Consider the following 26,721-nt stretch of genomic DNA (forward strand, 5'->3'; position numbering starts at 1 on the left):
CCGTCGGCGACAGTTGGCACGAGCTGAAATTGTCGCGGAATGGCAAGAGAAGTGGTACGAGTCAGAAAAAGGCCGTTGGACTCACAAAATCATATGGGATATTCGGAAATGGATCGAGCGACCTCACGGCGAAGTAGGTTTCGACCTAATTCAATTCTTGAGCGGACACGGAGGCTATCGAGCATATCTGTATCGATTTGGGTGTGATGATTCGCCATATTGCCCACAGTGTGCAAACATTCCAAAGGACGCAGAACACGTCTTTTTTCACTGCCCCAGATTCGAAACCCAAAGGGCTACATTAGAAGCTATAACCGGGGAGCACTTTACACCCGAAAATATCATGGAGCTTATGGTGAAAGCCAAGGGAATATGGACCGAAGTTGAAAAAGTGATTACAGCCATTGGAAAGAAGCTTAGGCAGGAGGACGTCATCCGAAAGAATGAACGCGAGAGGAACACGAATGTTGACATGAGCGCAGAATAAATTCTGATCCAGCCCCGCGACGTAATACCAAATGGGAGTCCCGCGGGGAGAGTGGAAGGAGAAGGAGGTGGTTTTAGTGGGTAAGAGTCCCACATAACCGTGTGGCAGGAGCCTGCGGTAGCTTTTGAAGCTTTCCACCTTCCCTCGGAAAAAAAAAAAGACAGACAGACAGTAAACCGATTTTAATAAGGTAAAAATGACTAAATTGACATTCTATTTTCTTCTACTTGTCACCACAGACTTGATTCCAGTTAACCCGTTGGGGAGTTCCGTCCCCACGTACTCGAGAAGGGCGATCAGACCCGAGTCTGCAAGGAACTCATCTGAAGTGGCTCTGGCACGAAGCCTCACCGGAGGTTATCTGGTACCATAGGAACCGGGATGGCCCTCTGAGAGCATATGCTCCAGGAGAATTTCTGGAGGATGTGTTCTCGGCCCGGTTATTTGCGGTTGGCCCCCTAGTGGGAATTTCATGGTGGTTGTGGTTATGCCTACATCGCGGGCAGAGCTCCTCGGAGCCCGAGCGTGGAGTTGCGCTGTACAACTCGGGTGCCGTACCCCTTAGTTGCGGCAGAGGTTTTAGATAAGCCTCGCATCCACTGGTATGAATGCTGAGCGTGCACTCACTATAAACCAGGACCGCTCTGCTTGCATGGCGGGGCTCTGATTGTAGTCCCAAAATCAATCCGTGTCCGAAGAGGACCGTGGGATTAAGCCTTCACGCAGGTACTCACGTTAAACCCCAGGACTTTTGTGTCACCACAGACTGATCCCCCCCTGGTTGCGTTTGCCGACCTCGTGGCTGTCAACGCGCTATCAACAGGGAGGCGAGCCACTCAGGCGGATGAGTTTCGCTTCGTGGTGAGTTACGCTACTCTGGTAACGCCTCCACAACTGCTCACAAATATTAGATTAAGTACAGACAATTCGCAAGAATAATGCAACGTCACAGATACTAGTGTTAATCGATTTGTTTATCTTGATGTCAAGTGGCGTGTTTAAAATTAGGAAATGCAGATACCTCAAGGTAAAGATTAAGTTGACGTTGTTCCGCGCCAATGTTATCTCCGTTCTGTTAAATGGGAGCACTACATGTCATTGGTATGTTTTGACTTGAAAAAATCCCAAGTAATGACCTTAGTCAGCAAACGGACGAATTATCGCTAAATAATGAGATGGCAGAAGTAGCAGTGGACAGGTCACACTTTAAGAAAGAGTGACGAATACATTTCTGGCTATGCCATGTAATGCAACCCACTTTCCCAAGGTGGCAGACGAGTAAGTCATCCTAGAATCACATGGCGCAGAACAGTAGAGGAGAAGTATAGGGTTGTCGGAAAACCCGGGAGAAACGTAAGGTTTTAAAACGATACTAGACGTCCAGAGAGCTACAAAGCAGCTTTAAAGGGATGAATCAGGGAATACCCCATTTTTATGAATATAATCCAGCAACACAGTAAAAGAAGCGAGGAAGGAAAAAGTAGTTCTGTATCTCAAAGTAGACAAGAGATAAATGACCCAAATCTCCGTCATCTTCGGAAATGAACTAGTCCTTTTATAACTTCATTGGGATCTCACATACCCTTCAAATCATGTTAAAAGAGTACAAACTGTACCAACAATCTTGGATAATTAATTACAGAAAAAGAGGAAACAATTTAATCTTCCTAAAATATATTAAAGAGACAACAATTCCATATTTAAATTTTACTTTATGAGAGGTGATACATTTATGGTGTACATTCTGGTAACTTTAGTTATTAAACAAAAATATGGTAATACACTACTTCTGGGAACTTTTCCTCTAGAGCCGAAAGACGGGTTTGTTCTCCTTCCATTTAATAAATTAAAAAAAGTCACATGTCTAGTTGCTGGTGCTGTACAAAGAAGAATTCTATCTTCAACGAGGTGTCACATGCTCTAGGATATATCGAGGCTCTATTCTTGGCAGGACAGTTCGTTGGCATCAAACAAATTGTCTCCGCAAGAAATTAGACGGGGCCATCCTTCAACGCAAGTGATGAAACGATGAGGGTCACTTTGTACGGCGAATCGTGGGAAGGGCCAGAAAGCAGCCGATTTGTAGTTTGGTGGGGGACGAGTTGGGCACTTGAATCCGACGACAGCTGAAAATAAGTCCCCAAGTATAAGTCAGAGGCATACAAATGCGATATCAGTAAAAATAATTAGATCCATACCTTCTGGATTGCAGTGAGGGATGAGCTGGTCTGGCCAGTTGCAGGCGTGGATTCTGTGGTCATATGCCAATCCTGGTTCGCATGGTGTCTGGATTGCCTCTCCGTAAGCGCATTTTACAAAAGTGGTTGAGCATTCATTCGAAATTGGGTAGATTCCGAATTGGTATTCACATCCAGGTGTTGAGATTGGTGTTGCTGAGAAATGCATACCGATGAGTACTAAAGAATGCAATAAGGAAGGACAAACTTACGGTCAAATACGCGCTTTCCACAATCTACAGCCCAATTGTAGTTGCAATGGTTGTGTACTGCTCCTTTGCCATCATAAAGTAACCCATTCTCGCAGGTTTCAACCGTCAATGTTCCATTCGTGCAGAGGAAGAACTGATCACATCTTTCAGGATGGCCATAGGCTTGAACTCCGTGTTGTTCTGGGCAGGTTGGTGCTCCAACAGCTGAAAATATTATATCATATTATAGTCATCCTTATTATTTGGGAAAATCAAAAAATGCAACACGACAATATTTGGTAGAATAAAAAAATGAAACCCACGCCCACGGTGACGTCAAGGCTTTAGCCCTCGAGTGAGGAAGCAGGGAGAGTAGCGGAAGGGCGGAAGACTATTGCAGATGAAGGTGAGGCAGGCAGCTTTCGGAAAGGGAGGTGTTCTTCAATCGAAGACCTGGCCTTTGTCAGCCCTGTACTGCTACCTACTGAGAGAGCTACACCAACAGCAATCACCAATCATCTTTGAACTGAAGAAAGAGCCACAAGTCAGGAAAACAGGATACATAAAGCCGAGTAGGGCTTCAAGCTGGTCTGGATATTCATTAAACGAGGAAAGCTTTACGAAGTGTGACAAGGCCAACCTCTTAAGACAGGCGATCCCACGGAGAGATCTCTCCATATCACATAAATCATCGCCAAGGCATGTATCGCGTCCATGCCTAGGAGGTGCTCTTTCCCCAGTAAAAACCCAACTACAGGTGGAATAGTGAATTGGCTAGCCTTCGATCTACTTGCCACCGAGCCAAACGAACGGCTTAGAGGGCGGTAGGTATGAGGGGAGATGAGGAACAAATGGAGTATATATACTAGGTAGCTCACCAAAAACCTTAAGCTTGCCATCCAGCGGAACAAGGGAGAATATTTTAAGGAGCTCTGCTCAGAAACGGATATAAACCGTATAGAATTGTGATGGGACGATAGACCGACCTGGTCATTCCAACAGACTAGATGACCTACTCTCTTGTTGTAAATCATGCAGGGGTTATTTCCCTGTAAAAGAGGGATGCTGGCACATTTCAGAGATCTCTAAATGTGACGGCAATTCCTACACTATTTATGGACGATCTTTTGGAGATCTGCAGCAGAATAGGTGACAATAAAGCTCCGGATCTGGACAGCATACCGAACAGATCTCTAAGTTCGCTCTAAAATCCAGACCGGACATGTTCGTCATATTCTTGGAAGCGTACATGTGGGAGGGAACATTCCCTAATGCATGGAAACGCACGCAGGGTATTTGCAGACATTCAAACAGTTGTTGACCTTCGCACTTCACATGGCTCCGAAGCCCAGTGGCGAATGGAGTTCTTCTGGTAAATACGGATATCTGATTGCTCAGACCATTCCAAACCGCTATCCCATATCACTCGTCCAACAAGCAACAGCTGGTGGATTCTACACTCCAGGCATTCCCCCAGCAAGATGCACCCCTAGCTGTATTAGTCGACGTTTCAGACATTGGCATAGGTGCTTCTCACCAAAAAGTGAATCAACTCCGGGGACCGTTGAGCTTCTTCTCCAAACAACTCAATACCGCTTATCAGAACTACAGTTACTTCCGGCGTACCATGCAATTCTTCCGGTATTTCCTTGAAGGCAAGCCGTTCACATTATTCACGGACCACAAGTCACTCACTTTTGCTTTAAAACAAAAACCCCACAAAGTGCCCCAACTTCGGCACTTGAGTTTTTTCGGCCAGTTCGCTTCCGACATTCAACAAGTGTCTGGAAAAGATAACGTGGTTACTGACGCTTTGTAACGTGTTGCAGAGGTGAAGATCCCCGCCACTGCCGGTTTGCCGGCAATCGCCGATTCGCAGAAGGATAACGCAGTTCTTCAGAGCTTGAGAACCAACTCTAAATTTATAAATAGGGAGTTTCCTATCTTGCTTGAAAACCAACTCCAAATTTATAAATAGGGACTTTCCTACCTTCGGCTCAACATCGAGGATATGCTGCGAAACGTCAGACAATGGTCCAAGGCAACATACTCTGGGCCAATTTCCGAAAGGAAATATTTTACACCATGCGCGACCTGGCGCATCCAGGCGTTCGGACAACGAATCGATTAGTCAGTATTTCTCGCCGTCCATGAACAGGGACACTAATTCCTGGGGCAGACAGTGGATCGCATGCCAGAAGTGCAAAACTGCAAAGCATGTGAGGAAAGAGGTAAGAGTGTCCCCGCGTTCTACCAAGTGTTTCCACACAATCGACCTCGACATAATCGGCCCATTGTAAGACTCACACGGTTTCAGGCACTGTCTCACAATCTTCAATAGATTCACGGGGTGATCTGAAGCAATACCTCTGAGATACATTACTGAATAATTTCGTACAGAGGCCCTCTGCCGGGTATGGATTCCACCCTCTCATGTGTTTGAGTCCTCCCCTTTCTCAAAGTTCGGCAAACTCCTGAGCTATAGACACCACTGAACAACTGCTTACCACGCGTAGTCCAATGCGATGTTCAAAAGGTTGCGCAGGACGCTGAAGGCCGCTATAATGGCCCAAGACGATCTTTCTTGGCAGGTTCTGCCATTCGTCCTTCATGGATTACGGACAGACAATCACAAAGAGTTTGATGCAAGTCCCGCAGAGCCGGTATACGAGGACAATCTAAAACTCCCCAACGACCCAACATCATGTCGGGACTCAACGCTATCTGTCTGTTGCGTCCGCTCAAGGACGCAATGCCAAAACTGAAGCCACGACCATCCGCCAACCATGCGAAAACCGTGACTGCCTTGCCCAGGGGTCTCGAATTCCGTACGCACGTCCTGATTAGGATGGACGCTCTCGAAGGTCGCTGCAGCTACCTTATGAGGGGGGTCCTTCAAAGTGCTCGAGCGAGACCGACACTATTACAGCCTCAATATTATTACATCCTCAACAGGGGCACGAACAAATAAGTCTCCTTGGCTCGACTAATGCTCTTCGTCCAGGGAGGAAACGCGACCAGGACGAGAGGCATGCAATGCGTCCGCTTTGACTTGCGACAGCAGAGTTGAGGGAGCCGTGCGTCGAGTTCATCTCTGAAACTACCTTGGTTTCGCATCACACATAAGAGATAGAAGGAATAGCTAAAGTGAATTAACTCCGCTCCGTGATGTAATACCTTTTGGGGGGACAGTTGACTAACGGTTTCGTCCAAGGCAGAGGCAACTCATCAGACGCTGCCTCACCTCAGCCCTAGGGGCAGGTCTGAATTTATGACGGATTTCACTTGAATATAATTTGTACCCATTACGTGATTGCGATTATATTTAAATGGAGCAATTAGCATCTGTCGTTACTTTTGGTCACGCTGCTTCTAGGGCAGAGATGAAGCAGCGTCTGATGAGGTGCCTCTGCCCTGGACGGAACCGTCAGTTAACTTTTTCGTTCCATCTTGAAGATGTTGTCCGGGCATGTGAGACACCGGTCAAGCTTCTGAAAGAGTGGCTGGGGGGTTGGATTTTGTGAAGCACAAGGCTATGGCTGCATTAGTGAGCAGTCGCAAGTTGAAAGAAGTTCTTAAGTTTCGTGTGGGATAGCATATGATAGAGTACAACTCGTTCAGCAAATGTCTCGGAGTTATGATAGATTATCTACTACTCTTCAAGGAATTCTTGACCCACGCAAATGAAAAAGCAGGAAAAGTTGTAGCTGCGCTAAATGGAATGATGGCCTATATTGGAGGATCGAAACCAGCGAGGAGACTGTTGATAGCCAGAGTGCGCTCATCTCATTCAAACTGGTTAATGTTAAGACGTATTAGAGGAAATTATCTGCAGTATGTTGGGTCCGTTATAGAAATGATCACTTTCGACCTCCTGCACTCCCCACTTTTCCACCAAATGTCAAAACTAAGACCGGCTTCGGAAACTATATTTGGTGATAAAAAACGTACACCCCCCTTTCGCATGTATGGGAACCTCCCATTAAATTCAACGTAAAAGGATATAACTCACTGTATGCGTGAGCGTTCACAGTTCCCACCTTTCCACCGAATTTGGTGTCAATGGCTACAGCCGTTTCTGAGAAAAGTGCGTGTGACAGACAAACAGGCAGACGTCGGGAAGCGCGCAAGAAAAAGTTTCACAGGTCGTAGAAAAATTACCGCGGGCGTGCTCTCTCGACGATACTACTGAACATTGATGAGCCAAGACAAAGCCGATGTCTTCTGCTTTCTAGGGTAATCAGCTCCTTGCTACTCTACGCCACTTCAGTTTGGGCAACTGTTCTGGAGAACAAAGTGCTTATTTATATCGATTTGGTCACTACGAGTTACCATGTCATGAGCATGTCATTTTTTATTGCCCCAGGTTCACCGCGCACCGAACAAGACTGGAAGCGGCCGCAAAGAGGCGCTTAATACCCGAAAACATTGTGGAGTTCATGCTGGAGTCAACGGATACTTGGAACCAAGTTGTAAAGGAACCGCAAGCTATTCACCAACAACTTAGGCAGCAAGAAGTACAACGAAAACAAGGAAGGGAGGGAGCCATAATGAGCCGCAGTTAAAAGCTGATCCAGCCCCACGACGCAATACTCCCAGTCCCGTGGGGAGAGTGGAATGAGAAGGAGGTGGCTTTAGTGATTAGAAGGCTTACATAACTGCATGGCAGGAACCAGCAGTAGGTTTTGAGCCTTTCCACCTTCCAATGCTGAAAAAAAAGAAAGATGAACAGGCAGACAGACAGACTTTCAGATAGACAGACGGACAGGCGGACAGACGGACAGACGGACAGACAGACAGACAGACAGACGGACAGACGGACAGACGGACAGGCGGACAGACGGACAGACGGACAGACAGACAGACAGACAGACGGACAGACGGACAGACGGACAGACGGACAGACGGACAGACGGACAGACGGACAGACGGACAGACGGACAGACGGACAGACGGACAGACGGACAGACGGACAGACGGACAGACGGACAGACGGACAGACGGACAGACGGACAGACGGACAGACGGACAGACGGACAGACGGACAGACGGACAGACGGACAGACGGACAGACGGACAGACGGACAGACGGACAGACGGACAGACGGACAGACGGACAGACGGACAGACGGACAGACGGACAGGCGGACAGACAGACCGTGAACCGATTTAAATAAGGTTTTTTTACACAAGGAGTGAACTCATGCCCTCCGCGGCAGCCAAAACCGCCGTAGCCACACTGCGAACGACCAAATGGAGGCCGGAGTGGAGAAGGGTCCAGATTGCTTTCATCAGATGTCAATGGTAGTAAATCGGTCACTGTTGCTTAACTCGATGATGGGGTGATACTTGTAGTTGCAGAATTTAATTTTGGTGATAGTAATGAAGACGATGGCGTAACAATGAATTTGTATTTTCTGTTGCTTCTCTCCGGGTGGCGGGACCGCGAATTTTCAACCTCGATTTTAATTTGAATTGCTAAAGAAATATGTACTCAGATACCAAAGCCAGCGGAATGTTCCCACGCATATTCAAATAATCATCAGTGACTATTTCGTGCCTCAGTTGAATGACGGAAGACCTCAAGGATCGGCGGTGGAACCATTACTCTGGACCGTGATGTATGACCATTTGCTAGGCATCAAACTCCCTCGCCAAACTACCCTTATAAGCGATATCCCAATTGTGATTATAGACAAACATCTTGAGTATATGTGACGCCGGTCAGGCTGATCAAGGAGTCGCTGGTGCCACATAGGTTAGAATCGGCAAAACACAGGATTGAGACTGCGCTACTTAGCGACCACAATGTGAAAGAAGTTCTTAAACTTCATGCGGATCAGCATGTGATAGAGTCCAAGCCGTTCAGCAAATATCTCAGTGCTATGCTGCATCACGGACCACCCCTCAAGAAACACTTGACGCACGCGATCGAGAAAGCAAGGAAAGTTGTAGCTGCGCTAATTGGCGTAATGTCCAATATTGGAGAGCCCAAACTCGTTGACAACCAGAATATGCGATTCCCCTTCTGTTCTGAATGTGTAAATAAATATGATGACCCGGAGCACGTCCTTTCAGTGAGCGCGAGGTTTGTAAGTAAGAGGGGACAGCTTGAATTTCCCTTGAGAAGACCCTTACAAGTGGAGACAATCATCCACCTTAAGCTGTAATTCTCACCGTAACATCAGTAAGCCGATTGGGTTTTGAACTTCCACATGGTATAGTATCTATAGATACTTCCTATGCCCCGGATTAGGACAGGTTTTAGTGAATTAGAGTCTTCCACGGAATAATGGTAATGAGAAGGCTAACAGACTGGCTCGCCTAGGGTCTGGATCCATAATGGTGGGCCCAGAACCAGCTCTTGGAATCTGACCATCTACTGTCAAGTCTACTCGGAAGGGTAAAATTGCAAAGATTCACGAAGCCGGGTGGAGAAATTTGGATTCTTGCCGGCAGGCGAAAATCCTTGTGAAAAAGCCTAGGGTCACTAGGGCGGCATTTTTGTTGTCCCTTAAGAAGTGGGACATGGAAACCCTTAGGGCTTTTAGCGGGACACTGCTCGTTAAACTACCATATGGAGAAAATTGGGGTGGTGGTCTCGGCTACGTGCAGCCAATGTGAGGAGGACGAGTAGACGACCTTGTACTTTTTATGCAGCTGCCCGGCCTCCTCAGATCTCAGACGAAGGCACCTTGACGAGGTTTTCTTCAATGAAAAATCTGCCCACTCTCTACATCTGGAGAATGTTCTCGGATTCGCTAAAACCTGCGAACACCGTAGGCGGGAAGCCATTGAAAAGTCAATGTACGATCCTGGTCCTACTCTCTGTTACCCTTTTTACCCCTTTCATTGGGGTTGACGTGCAGATAAATCTATTGATACTTACAACAGGGTTTTCCTCCTTGAAATTAGAAAGGGGATTTTACTGTAATAAATTGATTGATAACCAATTAAAAAAATAGTATCACTACCTCAGATATGTATGGAATAGGTAAAATATCTTATTTCCACTCAACTAACTACAGCTTCAATCCGCTCTGTTAATTCACTTCACATTCCTTCTAGCTAAAGTTCAAATGTCTCTGGCCCAACCACCTCAATTTACTTTCATGACTTCCTAGGCATCGAAAGTACCATTAAAATTCAATGAAACCAATACCGCATACGCAACATTATTCCCATATAATTGGCGTCATGTGAGCTCTACATGTGGAGCTTTCACAGCATCCACTGAACCCGTAGCGCTCCACAAACCACTTTACCAATATAACTTAGTAACCTACACTCAGCAGGCATTGGTTCAAACGATTTTTCGGTAATAAAATTTTTCATAATTAACGTGGTTTAATCGTCTGAACGCACTCAAAGATGAACTACGAGGAGAGGTCATTGAAATCGGAAGTGATGGGAGACGGTAGAGTCTCATGTGGCAAACACTTCCGAAGAGTTTTGTTCAAGTGAGTTGAAGATTGCAATCAAGATGAGTACCACAAGTACCCACTTTCATGTATGTAAGTACCAAGTGAAACAGTGGAGGAGTGTGAGGCTGCAGGCAAAATATCGATACCCTGGTGAAAGGTGGTTTTGCTAAAAATGAACTCCCACCGGGGGTCGAAATCTCTAGATTCTCAGGTGATACCAATGGAGGTGTTTAGAGCTAAAAACCTAAATTCAGTGAAAACAGAAATTGGATCTACTTCTACGAACCCTCCCTAAAAATCTTATATGGTAGAAGGGTAGTCCGCAAAGATGCAGGCTCTATGGGAGCCAAAAAAAACCTTACAATTTAGGCCCCGTCTTTCGGTTTTGCAATTAAGAAAACCCTACACATCACAGGTAATTCAAACTAGACACATGTCCTCTATATTGTTTCAATTCATAGTTAAGTGGAATCCCATCCACCTAACACTTGGGCTTCCTTGAGAGCTAGGACTAAAAGCCATCTATTTTGCTACTCAACCACCTAACAATGTCCTTTGAAGACCACCTGAAAATTGGACTGGGTAGAGAGTCACCTGTGCCTCTACCCAATCGAATCGATATTTCCAGTAGACGAAACCATTCCTCAAACTTGATGAAAACTAGGTACCATATGTGATGCTGGTACCGCGTACCACTTCCTCCTGCTTACAAATGTACATAATACGGACGTAGTGATGCGCAAACATGTTGACTCTGAAGAATGAGCACTTCTTTGATGGTGAAAGTGAGAGTTTGCAATGGAACAAAGTTTCAAGCAAACAATATATGACATTATCGTCAACGTTGTGTGTTTAAATCTAAATTGAAGATGAATTCCACATGGCAACATCCATATATGCAGTCCCATTTGCATATAGGACAGGCATATCTACGTCTACGGATGTATGTTGGTAGACTTTATCTGAAATCCTTCGCGCTGAATTTCACAAAACGACGAGATAAATTCGAAATCATTCATTCTCGAATAGAAATTGCATTCAAAGCATGAGCATCTACAATTTTCCAGACTTTATTTTCTTCCTTTCCAGCTAAGCACTTCTCCTGGGAAAAACGAATAATGTATGAACTTATGTCGCTTTTGGATGTGCTACTTTCTAAGGAGTCGTCCATATGCTGCCGTGAAGGAGTGGGTGAATTTCAGATGAAATGAAAATGATTTGTTAAAGTGGAATTGTTTCTGATTCCAAAAGGAATTGTTCCAGTTGAAAGGAAATGAGAGAAAAGTGTGTTTGTTTTTGATATTCATATGCATTCATTTGCTTGGAAAATAAGCTTTAGGAAAAAAAGATTGCATTGTGAAAATTAGATACAATATATAAGCTTGGTTACCGCTGCTAACAAGAGCAATTTTCAAAATACGAATACATCTTGAGGGTCGTCAATGACTCTTAACGGGTCGCTTACGATACAATGACTGGCGTCCCCGAGGTGCCCTAGCAAGTAGGGCAGACACCCTAGCTGGCGTTATACCTGTGTCCTAGGTAGTATCCTTGAGAAAGCTTCTCAATGAAGAGCGAACCGAGAGCCCCCGGAGCCGTCGAAAAGTCATGACCGACACTGATGGGTTGATATGAGCCTAGCTTTACCAAGGTGGCAGTTGTGGTGTGTATCGGAGGCCTGCCTTTGAGACTTTAGTCAGGTAGTTTGCATTGGACCCAATTAGTGGACGCATTGTCACGAACGAGCGCTGATTCGATTAAGAGTTCCAGGATCACCTAAGCGCAGGTCAGGTCTCGAGGAACTGGGTTATGGCCTTTTCAGTGAAGGTACACCATTTTTTGACTGTGACACCCCCACCCCCCTCCCCAAAAAAATGTGAAACTCTGGAGGGAGCACGAAGAGGCAGAGGGTAAAACACTGAAACTGGCCTGATGGCTTTGAATGTAAGCCGAGTCGCAGTCGATTGTCTTTACAGAAGTTGAACGGAAACGACTTATCAGGAAATGCAAGGCAACTGTGAAACATATCCGGTCTGCAAAGTTCCTCTAGAAAAACGTCAGCAGCGTGAAAAACAGGCTAATGGAGCCAAACGAGGACTAGGCAGAATACTGTGCTTATAAAACTGACAAAAGGCAAGACCTTTCCAGAAGTCCTCAACAGGATTTCCTATAAGATCATGCCAGCGGAAGAAAAGTGCCTACGGAAAACAGGGGGTGCCGGAGTGATCGTCAAAAGAGGTTTCGGACTTAAGAATAAACAAAGATATGTTTTGTAAGGAAGCCAAGGGACTGCTGGAAGAAAAAGGTTCCAGTTTCTAGCCTAGAGCGCACGTGCTTAATGGAAGTCGGAGATCTTGGGTGTCACTCAGAAAAACACCGAAGTAGACGAGGCCACCAGGTAACCAATCCCCGAATTGATATAGCCCAGGAACTCCCTCGGTCACAAAAAGGACATTCTCTATATGGCGCCTCTGGCGAGAGCGTATCATGTACTGGCGTCTCGAAGTAGTGTTCGGTCTTCAGAGCGGAAATGAAAAGAGCTAGTATGCGTGTAACATGATCCGTATCCTACAAATCAACACGCACTGTGCTCAAGAGTTGCTTGCGCATTTCGCTGGACTAGTAAAAGCTGATCCAGTGAACAGTACTGAAACAAGGACCCAGCTTCGTAGGGTCCCGACTTACCAGGTACCGGGTTCGAGACGATGTGGTATCTATACTTAACTTTAAATTATTTTAGATACTTTATCATATTTTATTATTATCTTATTCAAAAATCGGAGTAATTTCCCTCAGCGCACACATGGAGATCGTTTTTTGTCTTTTTAGTTTTTTCTATTGGCGGCAGACTGGTTCTCATCGATTGTTCCGCCGGCCCCGTGGGTGTCAACCTGATAATTTGAAATATTGCGGAATCAGTTTGTGATTCCGCGATACCGAAACAATTGAGACGTCTATGGCTGTTTCGGCCAAATAATGAGGCTTGCTTGAAGACTATACGCTTTTAGGCTCCATGGAGCTGCATTCTGGGTAACCTCCGTCGGAGCTCCCAAAAAGTTCAGTTTTTTGAAGATGTGAACATACACGGGCTGGTAAAGTTCTTTAGTTTGCCGGCAAAAGATGCGGAAATACCAACATTTGCAGGACTCATTGAGGTCTCCCAAGCGCGACTACCCAATGATCCATTTCGGTTGATGGACTGCGAACGAGTTCAGGACCTACCTTCCGAACGCAAAACTCCTACTGTTACCGCCAGCCTAGAAACGCAAGCCGTGAGGGATGGCACCGTCTGCTGAAGCTCGGAAGTTTGGCCAGTGCCCTCCCGCGACACTTCACTGACCACGAAACGCGCATGCACCTCGCGGATTTTGCCCACGATGTTCGCTAACGCCTCTAAAGATACGGATTCCGCACAGGCCAAGATACCATTGGTGCTCTTCGGGAGTAGCTGTGACTACGGGAAGCGGTCGCCTAAGGTGAGCTTGGTGAGTCAGTGATTCAGCTTTGCTGACTAGATAGCGAACGGATCCATCCTAGAACTGGATCTCTGGAAGAGTACGGTAGTCTGCTAAAACCCAACATGTCAGAAGGGTCGCCCTTGGTCAGTTTCGCAGATGACGTTGTGGTATCTGTTGACCGACGCACTATTGAACATGCAAAAAATAAATTTGACATACAAATGCGACGGGTAAACGGATGCTCATACTTTCACTAAAAAAAAAATGTCGACTAAAAACTGCCTACCCTTCGTCCCATATCGATTGATTGATTGATGTTGATAATCATCGATTAGCGTTCGATTCAAAGATGAGTTTTTCGGGCAAACCAAGGCAACTGGAGTTTCGTCTTTAAGTCAGTTAATGGACAACATTGGAGGTCGTACATCTACTAGACGATGTCGTCTAATGAGCACAACGCAGTCTATTCTGCTCTATCGTGTGGAGGTACGGGCCGATAGCTTTAACAAGGAAGTGTATCGAAAGTCCCTTGCGCAAGTACAGAGGCGGGTTGCGTCTGCTTATCGCTCCGTCTCTGAACAGCCCATGGTGATGATCGAGTCGCAGTTAACTGTACTTGCGAAAGCCTAACAGAAAATGTTTGTTAGAGAACGCATGGCAACTGTGAAGAAGAGGGTCGAGGTGAATTTATGTTGTACAGCTTCAAAAGCATGACGATTCGAGGATGTTTCTGGCAAGTGAGTTGAAAAGCAATAGGGAGGGTTGGATTAAGATAAATTCGAAGCAAGAACGTAGGGTAAAACCAGATATTCTCGAAGCCCAATTGATGATGCCAACTTCTCATGCTACAGCATCGCATTTGCCATCTTTGAGTTCCGGTCGAAGACCAACTACCGGCCAGAACAGATTCTCCAGAGGTGGCCATTACCCGGGCGACAACGTGGGTAAGATAATGTCCGGAGGGGGCCTGAAGTTCTCGGGAGCCTCTGACTCGATCCCGGCTCGGGCCGGATCGGGTGGCAATAATGACGGAAAATACACTGGGAAAGCAGTTTCACTCCTTGATTCGGCATCTTCACTTGTTGTTAGCAGGAGCTGTCCTAGAATGGCACTGACGTTTCGGCTAAGGGCTGGTTCTCTGCCCTGGAATCGACTGTGCGACGAACGGTTTCAGGGAGAAGGAGAGCTTTTCGACGATCTCTAGGCTATTCTACAACTGTAGACCACCTATCCACGCCCCTTGCCATCGACGAACTGCTCAATATGCCACGAGCAGGGATGAGCATTCCGCTTAGGATATCTCTGCTCAGATAGCGCAGCTTTGTCAGGCAGCTGGAGAACTGGAGTTCCTGGATAATGAAGAGCGATGGAGGAGAAAGTTTGGAACTTCTCGGAGACCGAACCCTTTACTCCATCCCTCTTCTCGTCCCGCTCTCAACTCCATCGTGAGCAAAGTCTCCAGCGATTCGGAATTTTCCCATTCGAGCGTCCAAGAGAATGATAGCTCAAAATTATAATGCCTACTGCACTGTTCTGGAACTGTTGAGAACCTGGTCATCGCTAGGATATTTGTCGGGCGCTTCGTAAGGTATTTTGCTGCGACTACGGCGCGCCTCACATTACAAACCTGGTTGCACTGTGTGTGTATCAAAAACGGCCAGAGGGGGAGCACACTATCACCAGTGGCTTGCCATCGTCAGGCCGAGGACATAGGAGAGGTTGCATCAACTAATTTGCAGATTTGTCATGTCCATAGTCCATAGTCCACTCCTCGCGTCCGCGCCTACTGGACTACACGAAAAAGGGCACATCAATTCCTTTCGTCGGAAGTGCTAGCGGACAAGCCGAAGGGAGACTTACGACCATATGCGAACATCACTCTTTGTGTCAAGTGAGTCAAATCGGGGCAATCATCTCGGGCGAGCGCAATGTTGACTACATGTCCTCCTACAGTAGACCGCCTTTGTTATCCCAGGTAGACACTTGTACCAGTTCCGAACAATGCCTTTCGGATTGTGCAATGCTCCCCAAATATTATGTGAGCTAATGGACAAGGTGATTCTATCCCATCTGAGGAATCAGGTGTTCACCTATCTGGACAGTTACGTCGTTTCTTGGGTGTCTGCAGTTGGTACCGTGGATTCATCCGCAACTTTCCAACCGTTTCAATTTGACCAATATGCTATGTAAGGGTCACCAAACCGTTTACTGTACATTGCGACGCCACTAAAGACGGCATAAGTGCGGTTTTCGTGCCGGTAACACCTGAAGGAGACGAGGTCCCTATTGCTTTTATGGCGCAGAAACTTAACGTTGCGCAAAGCAATTACACGGTGACGGAGAAGAAGGCTGCGATGCAGGCGATTAGGAAGCTCCGGGCCTACGTGGAGAGACATGAATTTGAAGTGTTTATTGATCACGCTCCACTCAAATGGTTGATGAGTCAAAGCGATTTGAGTGGTCGTCCTGCTTGATGGGCGTTGGAGCTTCAAGGTTTCAGGATCACTCTTAAGCATCTCAAGAGGACACAAAATGTCATTCCTGACACTCTGTCCCGCGTTCATGGTACTGGTGCCTTGGAGATGTCAGCGCTCAGCAACTAGGATATCACTGGAAATCGACTAGAACTCTCCCACCTTTAAATCTGCGGAATATCTCCTATTGACAGCTCGAATCCAGGACAATTTCCATCAACTTCCGGATCTGCGTGTGGTCGACAATAAAAATAATATTAAACGCTGTTACGAACGCAACAACTGTGGCCCCACGTTGGGGGTTGTTCCATGGCGTACTATCTTCGTGGCTGCAGCTTCAACAATCTGGTTGACGTTGAAAATGAATGTAGGGGATGGATTCGAGCCATAGATTTAAATGATCTTTACTTTGAAATTTAGTTCTTTTTCGTTTGTTGTAAAATTTTGTTTAAATTTTTAATAAAAAATTGGAAAAAACTATTGGCCACCTCAACAGTAAGCAAATGCATATATCGCTAGAGGGAGGTTTAGTAGCGCAAAAATTCGCCAGCAGCAATGGCCTACCAGATTGCCAGAGATTCTGTCGACAGCAGGGGTTTTTCCAATCTTTCTGCACATACGAAAGCAGAAAGATAAGAAAGAAGTCACACTCTCAACACATACCAATCCTCCTCCTCCTAGGAGAGCGAATCAAAGGAATGATATCGTTGTTTTGTCGGAGGAAATCAGTGTCGTCTAGCTTTTACTACTAGAGCGGTCGGTGATACTTGTCATACTTGCTTTTTCTGTAGAAGGTGGGATTGTGATTACCAATGCATCTTTTCAGGAAGAAGAACTTGAAAGCATTCTTAAGATTAAGCAAATTTAAACTAAAATATCTACCATAACTAAAGGAACACTGTTCATGCCATTTGTGAGAAAAATCCATCACCAGGCATCCTGTAGACCGCTAAAGTTATTTATTCTCCCAGGAATCTTGAGTAAAAGCAACATGCATTCTTGAGACGACCCCACCCTTGATAAGGACCACAAACCTCTATGTAAAGCACAGTGAATCAACTACATGTACAGGCCACTTTTGTAAGGTTCTGGTAATCTACTTGCCCCCCGTCTCTCTACTTGTATGCAGATCCTGCCATTGGTTAAATGAAAATTAGGGAATTTTCGATAATACCTCGGTTTTTTTGAGTGAAAAATTCGACAACGGATTAAGGATCACGTAAGGGATGTGCTTCACGGAGTCAGCTTCAGCAAAACATAAACTGATGTCGAGACATCAGTTTTCCTTCGAAAGGACCGGGTTGCGATGTACTAAACCGTCAGTCAACTTTTTTGGAAAAATTGTGTGTTTAACCCAGAAAAGAGGAGTCGGTGGACCACAAGAGAGGAAGTAAATTGCTTCCCAAGTGGTCCGGCCCGTCATCAAGTGAGTGCGGACTCAGGACTCCCAGCATCCTCAACAAAAAATTCACTTTGGCCCGGTTTAGATCTGAACTTACCACGGATTTCACTTGAATATAATTCGCACTCATGTCGCATTTGAGATTATATGTAAATAAAGCGATTACCACCTGTCGCTACTTTCGGTCACGCTGCTCCCAGGGCAGAGGTGAGGCAGCGTCTGATAAGTTGCCTCTGCGCTGGTTGAAACCGTCAGTCAACTTTTTTGGACCGAGTTACTATCAAAAATGTCCTCACACTACTAAACTAATCCATTTCTAATAGTTAATAACTAACAAATCAACTCTTGAATAAGTTGATTCAATCACGCAGTGGCACCATTCATTATTTTGAGATACTGAAAGGACATTTTGCTGTAATGCAGATCGAGCGCTCATATTAATTAAAACATGTGCATATGAGCTTTTTTGCAGGTTCAGTTCAAACGAATTATTTATTTGAACAAATATCAAAATTGGGTACTCAATAATTAAAATTGGCAGAGGCCAATCTACTTGAATATGAAATTGTAAATGGCATTATTTATATCCTGGCACTCGCAATTGCGTTAGTTAATTAAAAACCATTCAATTGAAAGTGAAAACCTCGAAAAAGCAATCAATCGTGATTGCCTGGACAGTCGCATATGACCACTGACCACTTCCGAATTCACTTTTCCCAATCACTATCGTTCGACCAACTCGAAACCATGAACAAGATGCAAAGATACTAGATAACGTTACTTGTGATATAACCAGTTAACAATCACTGCTGTTCTACAGAAGTCAGAAAAAACCTACACCAGATCTCCTTGAAGAAATCAACCACTTGTTTAAGATATTTCTACAACACGCCAGTGGTCCAGTTCGTCAATCAAAAATTCAAGAAAAAGTGGCTGCGGCTAGAAAGGAAGTAGGCATAGGTGGGTACCTTGCAATATGTTATGAGGTGGATGTAGTAAGTTGGACACATGTTCTACTTTGGAACGGTTAGAGAATTGCGCAAATTGGAAGGTAAATGCATTGATGAATGAGCAGATAATGGGTATCGTAACACTTATGATCAGTTTTGAACCAGTTTTGCAAGGAGTCAAGAGTGTTTTCGGACATATTACTTTAACCCTCCATTGTGAACCATGCATTTGCCTACAAAAGTGATGATGTACACCAGAGAACCCATCCTCAATCATTGTGTCACTGATATGGCATTTGAAGATACAAACCTACCTATTCATTCTAAACTTATTGAATCATCTAAATCCCCTGGTAAATTCCAATTTAAAAATGGTATTCAGAATACCTCCCAGAGAGTGATGCGAGATGATAGTGGGAGGAAAGCGAGAGGGCACCTCTCAAACGCCTGATCACAAGGGCCATATTAGACAAAATGACAAAACGGGGGCGATTTTCATCCCACTTGGTGATAAAATAATGGAATTCATCAAAAAACGGACTAAACTAGCAAGAAGTTATCATAGAATGCAAAGGCAGTTGAAGACACTACGAACTAAGTTCACGAAGCCTTGGAAATAGAATCCGCACTAAAACCTATCGGAAGAGTCTCTAACTCTAACTGGTGGCGGAACGTAGAGATAGTCAAAGTGCAGTGGCCGCGGCTTTGCGACATAGACAAAATTTTTTTGCCTTGTCCACTGACAATCTAACTGCGGAATGCTTGTAATATCATAATATGCAACATTCCTTTGTTTTCTCCCGTCCTACCACTCCTTAGCTTCCCCAATTTACTATTTTCAATTTACCCATTCCTATCCCTACATTCCAATTTTAACTTTCAACCTCAACAAGTAACTTTTGAATTGAGTAAATTTACTTATTTTATAAAAAAAAACTAACTGCTAGTCCCTTTCCCCTAAGCCCAAGAATTTATTCACATTAGCACAATTGGAAATTTTATTTTAATTTCCCAAATAATGCAAGCGAATGATGTGATAATCTACATTCACCTACATAATGTTGAAACGTTGTTGTTGTTTTCGCAAGGCAACGTTCCAGCATAGCGAAGAGATCACCGTGTTGTTGGGCGCATGGTCTATCGTTCTTTTGTTCATAGCGAGGCATGGGGTGTTGTTGTTGCCGCTGAGGCGGCATGAGCTTCTAAGTTCAAGGCTTTGTTTAGCAGAACGAAGAGAAATGGGACCAGCTGATCGATGGACAGCGGAGGAGCTGGACCAAGGTGTATCTTGGAGGGAGGGAGACGTTTCGATAGCTTTGGCATCGCAAACTGTCGAGGTCAGATGGAGTATTCAATTTCGGGTTGTTCAAAAATTAAGGAAAGAAAATCAGAGGTGGTGGATTATAGAAATGTGCTCAATTACAACAGGGTGGAGTGCGAAAAACAAACAGAAAGATCGGAAATACGAATTCAAAAACAAGAATAAATATCTAGTTAAGTTTGTTTTTTAAGGAACATTTACAAGTTGAATTCATAAAACGTTGCTTTCTTAATTACCAGAACAAAATAATATATTCTGGTATGAACCGATCTTTGAGAGCTCTTAAGGAGAAGGAGGCCTTGATTTTTTTTTACGAATTAATTTTTTTTTACATTGTCCTCATGACCTTAGGATGTCAAGGTAGAGTGCGAGCCTCAAAGGCCGCGCCCCATAATATATCTGAGGTAGAAAGAACATTAATGGAGGATGTAATCCGTCATGAATCCTCCTTTCCGATCGCGGCACGCGGGTCCGGAGATTAACGGCTCCATACGCGCGGTCAAGTCGCCTTTTTTTATTTCATTTTCAGGTTTAGTTCGCGTGTTACTTACTTCAATTAGTGCACGCGAATCGCCGTGTTTGTATTTATTTTTCAGGACGCACCGGAAAGGACATGTGAATTTTATATGATTTACAGTTACACGTGAGAGATCGAAGTGCTCAAAGCACTCCCCACATTCCTACGACCTGTTAGCACAGAGGTATGTAAGCACGGGTTGCCGAAGCACTTCGATGGAGCTTCAAAATTTCCGGGCGACCCTTTACGGTCAAGTTGGCAATATTGCAGTAATGTACTTTTCTACTTTGACAAGCCGATTGGTAGTAGACGCGAATGTGGTATCAGGCTGTTTCTGACAACTACCGCAGGTTGCGGTCTCTTAATCAATTACAAGCAGTTCAGAAGAGGCTTCCTAATGGTGACATGGTGACCGTGATGGGTGATCTAAATTTTAAGATGCGTTCTGACAACCCCTTGCTCGGCCATGAGATGGGGGAAAATGGTTTTGGCGACCGTCACGATAATGGTGGGGGATTTGTGAATTTCTGCAGTTAGAGCTTCTCATAAGATCAATTGTGTTTGAACTAATCAAAACCGTACCAGATTGACCACATTGCGATCAACAGTAGATTTGGAAGTTGCCTCGTGGATGTGCGTAAAAAAAGAGGCGCTGACAGCGGCTTGAAACGGATTACCATCTAATAGCCGCTTGCGCTTTATGTCTGGTGCTTCTCTCAAGGTTCAAGAATTCGACATCGACCACTTACATGACCCAACTGTCAGTAGGAGCGGTATCTTGCTAATGCAACCACTGATGTCCTTAATAATTCACCTGAAAATATTTGAGAGCATTGGGTCGCCCTTCACAAGGCCGCTTTCTCGGGCACAACTGAGGTCATCAGCCGTTACAAGATCTGGCTGATTGCAGACTCATGAAAGTGGATGGGGTGAACGTAAGAGAAGGAAGACTCTATTGATCGTTGCAAATGATGGCGAAAGTTACGTTCTGCTGCTCTGACAGCGTGCAACCCTCCGTAAAGTTCAATATATTGTACGCCGTGAGAAAAGGTAACTTCTTATTGCCCTAGCCAGGAAAGTAGAAGGCAACGTAGATAGTAATGATTTTAGAATCGTATCCCGCATCACTAAAGAGCTAGTTAATCCGTCAAAAGTTTTTACTAAAGGTGATGCGAAGGTATGCAGTAAGTTTTAGGTGGAGGGGCATGTGGTAGAAACTCTTTCGATGATCCTGTGAGAGACGTTAACCACCTACTCCTAATTCATGATAATGAGGAGCTGAAGAGGCGGAAGAAACACTTCACCACGGTTCTTAACCGTATCACATACGGTGAAGTTCCACATCTTTGAGGTGAAATGGCTAGTCATTCGGACGCAAGCTACCCCTCCAAGTAAAAGAGAAATCATCTGCGTCATTCATGCGCTCAAACACAGTAAAGCCGCTGAACTTGGTGGTCCCGCAGAGTTGCTCATCGCTGCTCCTGCAATTTCTTTCGAAACCTTTCCCAGAGACTGGAAGAAGGAGATGATCGTTAAGATTCCGAAAAAAAGGGTCACCCGCCTTGAGTGTGATGTGAGTGTGTTGTAAAGATACTAGATAATAAAATCCTAGAACGTATCAAAGCACATCTGATTGGCAGAAAGCAGGGTGGTTTCGGCTATAGAGGGCATTTGGGAGAAACTAGCATCTATCTTCAGAGCAACACGTGCCTGCGGTATCGAGGTAAAATCTCAGAGGAATTCGAGTTGGAAGGTTGCATGGTTCTGGTTTAGGAATGAAGTTATCACAACAAAAAGATCAAGTTGAGACTGTTCTGTGCTTTCTGTATTCCTATATGGGAGCAGCACATGGAAAGTGACCAAACCCAACTTGTAGACTTATCACCTTGAGATTATACAACGATTTTAAGGAAACATTAAATAGCACTGGTTGAATCTATCGATAGTGATCGACAAATCTTAGGTCATACAACTACGAAGACCTGGCGGGTGCACAAATTATCCCGCATATTAAGAAATGGGTTAAACGGGACCACGGCGATATCAACACTGCCTTGGATAGAAGCACTGGCAAAGGCATCGTTTCACGAATTGTCCTAAATGCCAATGTACACCAGAGAACCCCGAAAACGTATTCTTCCATTGCCTTAACTTCATACACCAGTGAAAATCTGTTATTTTTATGAAATTCAATTTAGTCCAAAAAATATTTTTCAGAAAAAAGATATTTTCATTTCCCAGCGTTTCGATGAGTTCTCTGGGCAGCATACAGCAGTACTAGCCGAAGATGTATTTCCATATTAGTCGAAGATGTAAGTAGAGGCAGATGTAGGTTACCTTAATTAATCACTTTTTAGTAGCCAAAAAAAATTTAAACAAAGCCAATATATGGCCTCTATAGATCTCCTTGGTAGTCACAAACATAAACAGATAAAGTGACATGATGATTCCGCTAATTTTGAAGCGCTGCGATCCTTAGAAACGTCATTATCTTTAATTCCATCTTGAAAGGAACGTTCGGATATTTTTGTACCTTTTGGTCTTACACTGCACATCTCCGCCCAGTTTTCTCTCACTCTTATTGGTTCCATTACTAGCTTACCCCAATTGTTATGTCACTTGCCCATGTAGTACTAAGTGTATAACTCCTCTAGTCTACCCCGGTGCAGTATGTTCCCTTCTTACCCCTTCGTTAATAGACTACCTCATTGACAATTTTGATACCAATGTATTGGATCAGATCCCGATGGTCCCGCTAAACCCAACTGGTGAATTTCCCCCTCTCCGCATAGGTTTACCAAAGACCTCGAATTACATAGTTTTTATGAAAAGTGACGATCTTCCTCTTTTTTGAAAATTGTCACTCTATTCCTCGCTTATCCTTTTGGCCCAAAAAATCTTAAGACTTGTGACAACGACCGGTTAGCCGCTCACTTTAGCCGCTTTACAACTAAAGAACACTGGCCCCTTGTTAGCAACCTGATATACCTGTCGAAAATTTGATGTGAAATGCCCAACTTTTCAACAGGATCTATGCGGATGTCTCTAAACTCTTGGGTTCCGTAAGCCATTCGCTACTTCTGTTCAAATTCGCCTCTGCTGTCATTTATTTCCTGTTTAACCGGTTACCTTTCTAACTGGTCCTACAGCGTTTCTTTTGCAGGTTCCATATACCGTTCGTTTTCCATTCCATTCTAAGGCCTCCACTTTTTTTTGTTTTGTTTTTTTCTTTCTATTCTTTGCTGACGACCTTCCCTCTTCCAACCAATATAGCAAGGATAACCTTCGTCTCTCAGGTTTACTAGAGCTCGGTTAGTCAGTAGCTACTAAATATGAGAAAATGCCCCTGGATGTGCTAGTTGATTAAAACCTCGCCCAAATCTGAGCTCCACCCAAGACCTTTAACTTTCGATGGTAAACCCCATTTCGCCTGCCACTGATTCGATGTTAGCAGTCGTAGCTCCTTTTCTCATCTTCTCTCTGTGCAATCCTCCTTAAAGTTAGACAACTCCCTGCTTAGAAGTGCCCTTGGTCTGGCATCTGGTCTCCTTCCCAAGAATGCTTTCGAAAAGGTGGAGCGTTCATCCAGACCCTTTTCTTTAAGAGAGCTTTTCTCAGTGCAGAGTACGCTACCCATCTTCCCTCTTTCCATTTCCTTTACCTACAATAACGAAGATTGGATTGGAGGAGGAGGAGAAACACACCCAGATTGAGCAACATTGATTACGATGTTTTATCAAAAAGAGAGACCATGGATCAATATTACGAATGTAACCTGTGAAGAACTGCTAATATAAGGGAATACTTTACGAGACTCAAAGGGAAGCGCAATGGTTTATGGTCTGGGAAAGAGATACCAATCAATATCTTGGAAAAGGTAATATACAAAGGGTAATTTACAGTAAAAAATTTGAAGGGGATGTGGTAATTTTGTTTGAAGATTTTCTCCGCTAACCACAAAAATTTATAAACAGATGATCCTTCGTGTTACCCTGAGCAGTCAATTGACGAATCGCACGCGACTTGCATATCCCACTGAACATGGTCAAAGTGTTTTTGCTTCTATTTTGCCCAATACTCGCAGTTAGATAGATTGTCAGTAACAGAATTCCGTACGAAACCCTTATCCGAATATCGAAATCCAAAGAACTACAATTTCTAGCCAAGAAGGGAGCAGGGATGCCTTTAAACGGGCCAGAACCCTTCTGTGGAATCGGAAACGGTTTCATGGCTATGGATCTAAAAAATGAAGAGAAACGGTTGAGGGAACTATATTGGGCGGGCCTACCAGGGATGGAGCAGTCCAGGGTGCTTATTGAGGGATACGAACCCATGCGCACAAAGAATTGCTTAAACCTCACCAAAAAGAACCTCCGAATCATAGTGGGAATTCTCGTTGGTCATTGTCGGCTGAACTATCACCTAGGAAAGCTAGGGATATCTACGGACACTGCCTGCTGGTTTTGTGAGGAGGAGGACGAAACCTCTATGCACGTCCTGGGACAGTGGCTGGCACTTGTGCAAAGTAGGTCGAGGCATCTGGGAGAACACTTACCACCAGATGCAAGGCTGAAAGATCTAGAAGTAGGGAACATACTAAAGTTCCTAACGGTTATAGGCCTGCTTGAGATACTATGATCAATAGGTACACTATAACCAGTAAAAGGGGCACAATAGTTCAAGGACGCGGTGCGACTTTCCCGTAACAGAATAATAATAATCCTGTAAATTTAGGATAATTATTCGTTATTAACAGCGCAGTAAGAAGGATTTATTTGAAAATTTGATAAAAACTAAATTAAAAAATTCAATCAGAATATCTCCCATGAGAATACACTAAAAGAACGACAAGAAATATAGGATTAAAACGTATGAATTTATTCGTAATCAGATTTCATCCAGCGACTTTATCACACAATAGTTCAAGATCTTCAACTTCCACGAGCAGTGAAACCAGTCCAATAAGCGCCGACTGGCATTTATGTAACGCGAATCAGTTATTCCACACTTTACTCAAAGCGCCGTTTCTATGACACCACGTCCCGATAATTATAGATATCGCATTAATGAGACCAGCGAGATACGCCTACAGCAGCAGAAGCATCCAAGATACCCAAGATAGGAGCGTGGCCCAACGTTAGCACACAAATCTTGACGACTCAATACAGCGAAAACTAAACAACTTAATAAATATGCAAAAGACAATTTTCACAACAAATAAGATTTTGCAATAAAAGCATTCATGCAGATTCGTTGAGCACAGTCCAATTCACCGCCATCAAATAGGATCAGTTGCATAATTTTGCAGGTATTGAAGCGGAACTGGGGCTTGGGCAATAGGCGACTATCAGATGATAATGCAAAACGAGCCACATTCACCGCCGTCGATTGCTCAACAGTTTTTCCTTGAAAATAGTCCACATACGTCGAAATCCATATCTGAGCTGCGTCTGGGCAGTTAGAAAGATACTTAAAATTACTGTCACTCACCAAAGGCTGCTAAGAATACGGGAAGTAAGAACGTGCACAATTTACGGCTCATCTTTATGCATAAATCTTCGCAATTAATATTTACAACTTTGCCTCTACCACCACAAAAGATATTCTTACTACTACGGTTGGTTACGGTTGCTTTTAGCTGGAACACTAAAATTTTAGATAAATTATGCAGACCTCGTTCGATTTGAATTAACTATTCCGTACCGTGGTTGGACACAAACTGATGGCGATCGCTTGCAACATTCGAGTGGGGCTCAGTTACCACGTCTTTCAATGAAATCCAAGACAAACCACTCAAAATCTCAAGATCTGAAGAGTTAAAGTTTTAGCCTCAACTAACCAAGAAAGATACTCGCTAACCTGGTTGTAGCGCGATTCATGTACTTAGAGTGAAATGACCAATGGGTATCCAAATGAAACTAACAACATCAGTAACTATCTTAGCTGATCTCTCGAGGCACATCTTCCACTTTGAGGGTCGATTCCCAGCAAGTCGAACAGAATCTGACAACCTAAGGTAAGATATGGATGGTGCCGTGAATTGAGCGCAATGATCTAAGCAGCAATTACCGGGAGGGCTACACAAAATTGAGACTTTATAGTACTCCATCCTAGCGTGTCCCTAGAATATCTTTCTTTCATTTATTATTGAAATCTAACTTCGGATGAAATATTTAGAAGTGTTTTGCTAAGGGAACAAAGCGGTAAGCAGAAACTAACACAAGGACACCATTTCCACATCTTGCCAATCCCATCCCCTA

At 44.3% G+C, this 26,721-nt stretch overlaps 1 protein-coding gene across 1 annotated transcript; it reads right to left on the minus strand.

The window, feature by feature from the left end:
- Positions 1-2,179: 2,179 nt before the first annotated feature.
- LOC119657109 (protein obstructor-E) lies at positions 2,180-26,198 on the minus strand. Its single transcript, XM_038063868.1, has 4 exons — positions 25,952-26,198; positions 2,937-3,140; positions 2,686-2,880; positions 2,180-2,613 (listed from the first exon to the last, which is right to left on the minus strand). Exons 1-4 carry the CDS (start codon positions 26,001-26,003, stop codon positions 2,426-2,428), a joined length of 639 nt encoding a protein of 212 aa, XP_037919796.1. The 5' UTR covers positions 26,004-26,198; the 3' UTR covers positions 2,180-2,425.
- Between the last annotated feature and the right edge of the window lie 523 nt (positions 26,199-26,721).

The sequence above is a fragment of the Hermetia illucens genome, chromosome 5 (genome assembly GCF_905115235.1).
Source record: "Hermetia illucens chromosome 5, iHerIll2.2.curated.20191125, whole genome shotgun sequence".
NCBI classification, from domain to species: Eukaryota; Metazoa; Arthropoda; class Insecta; order Diptera; family Stratiomyidae; genus Hermetia; species Hermetia illucens.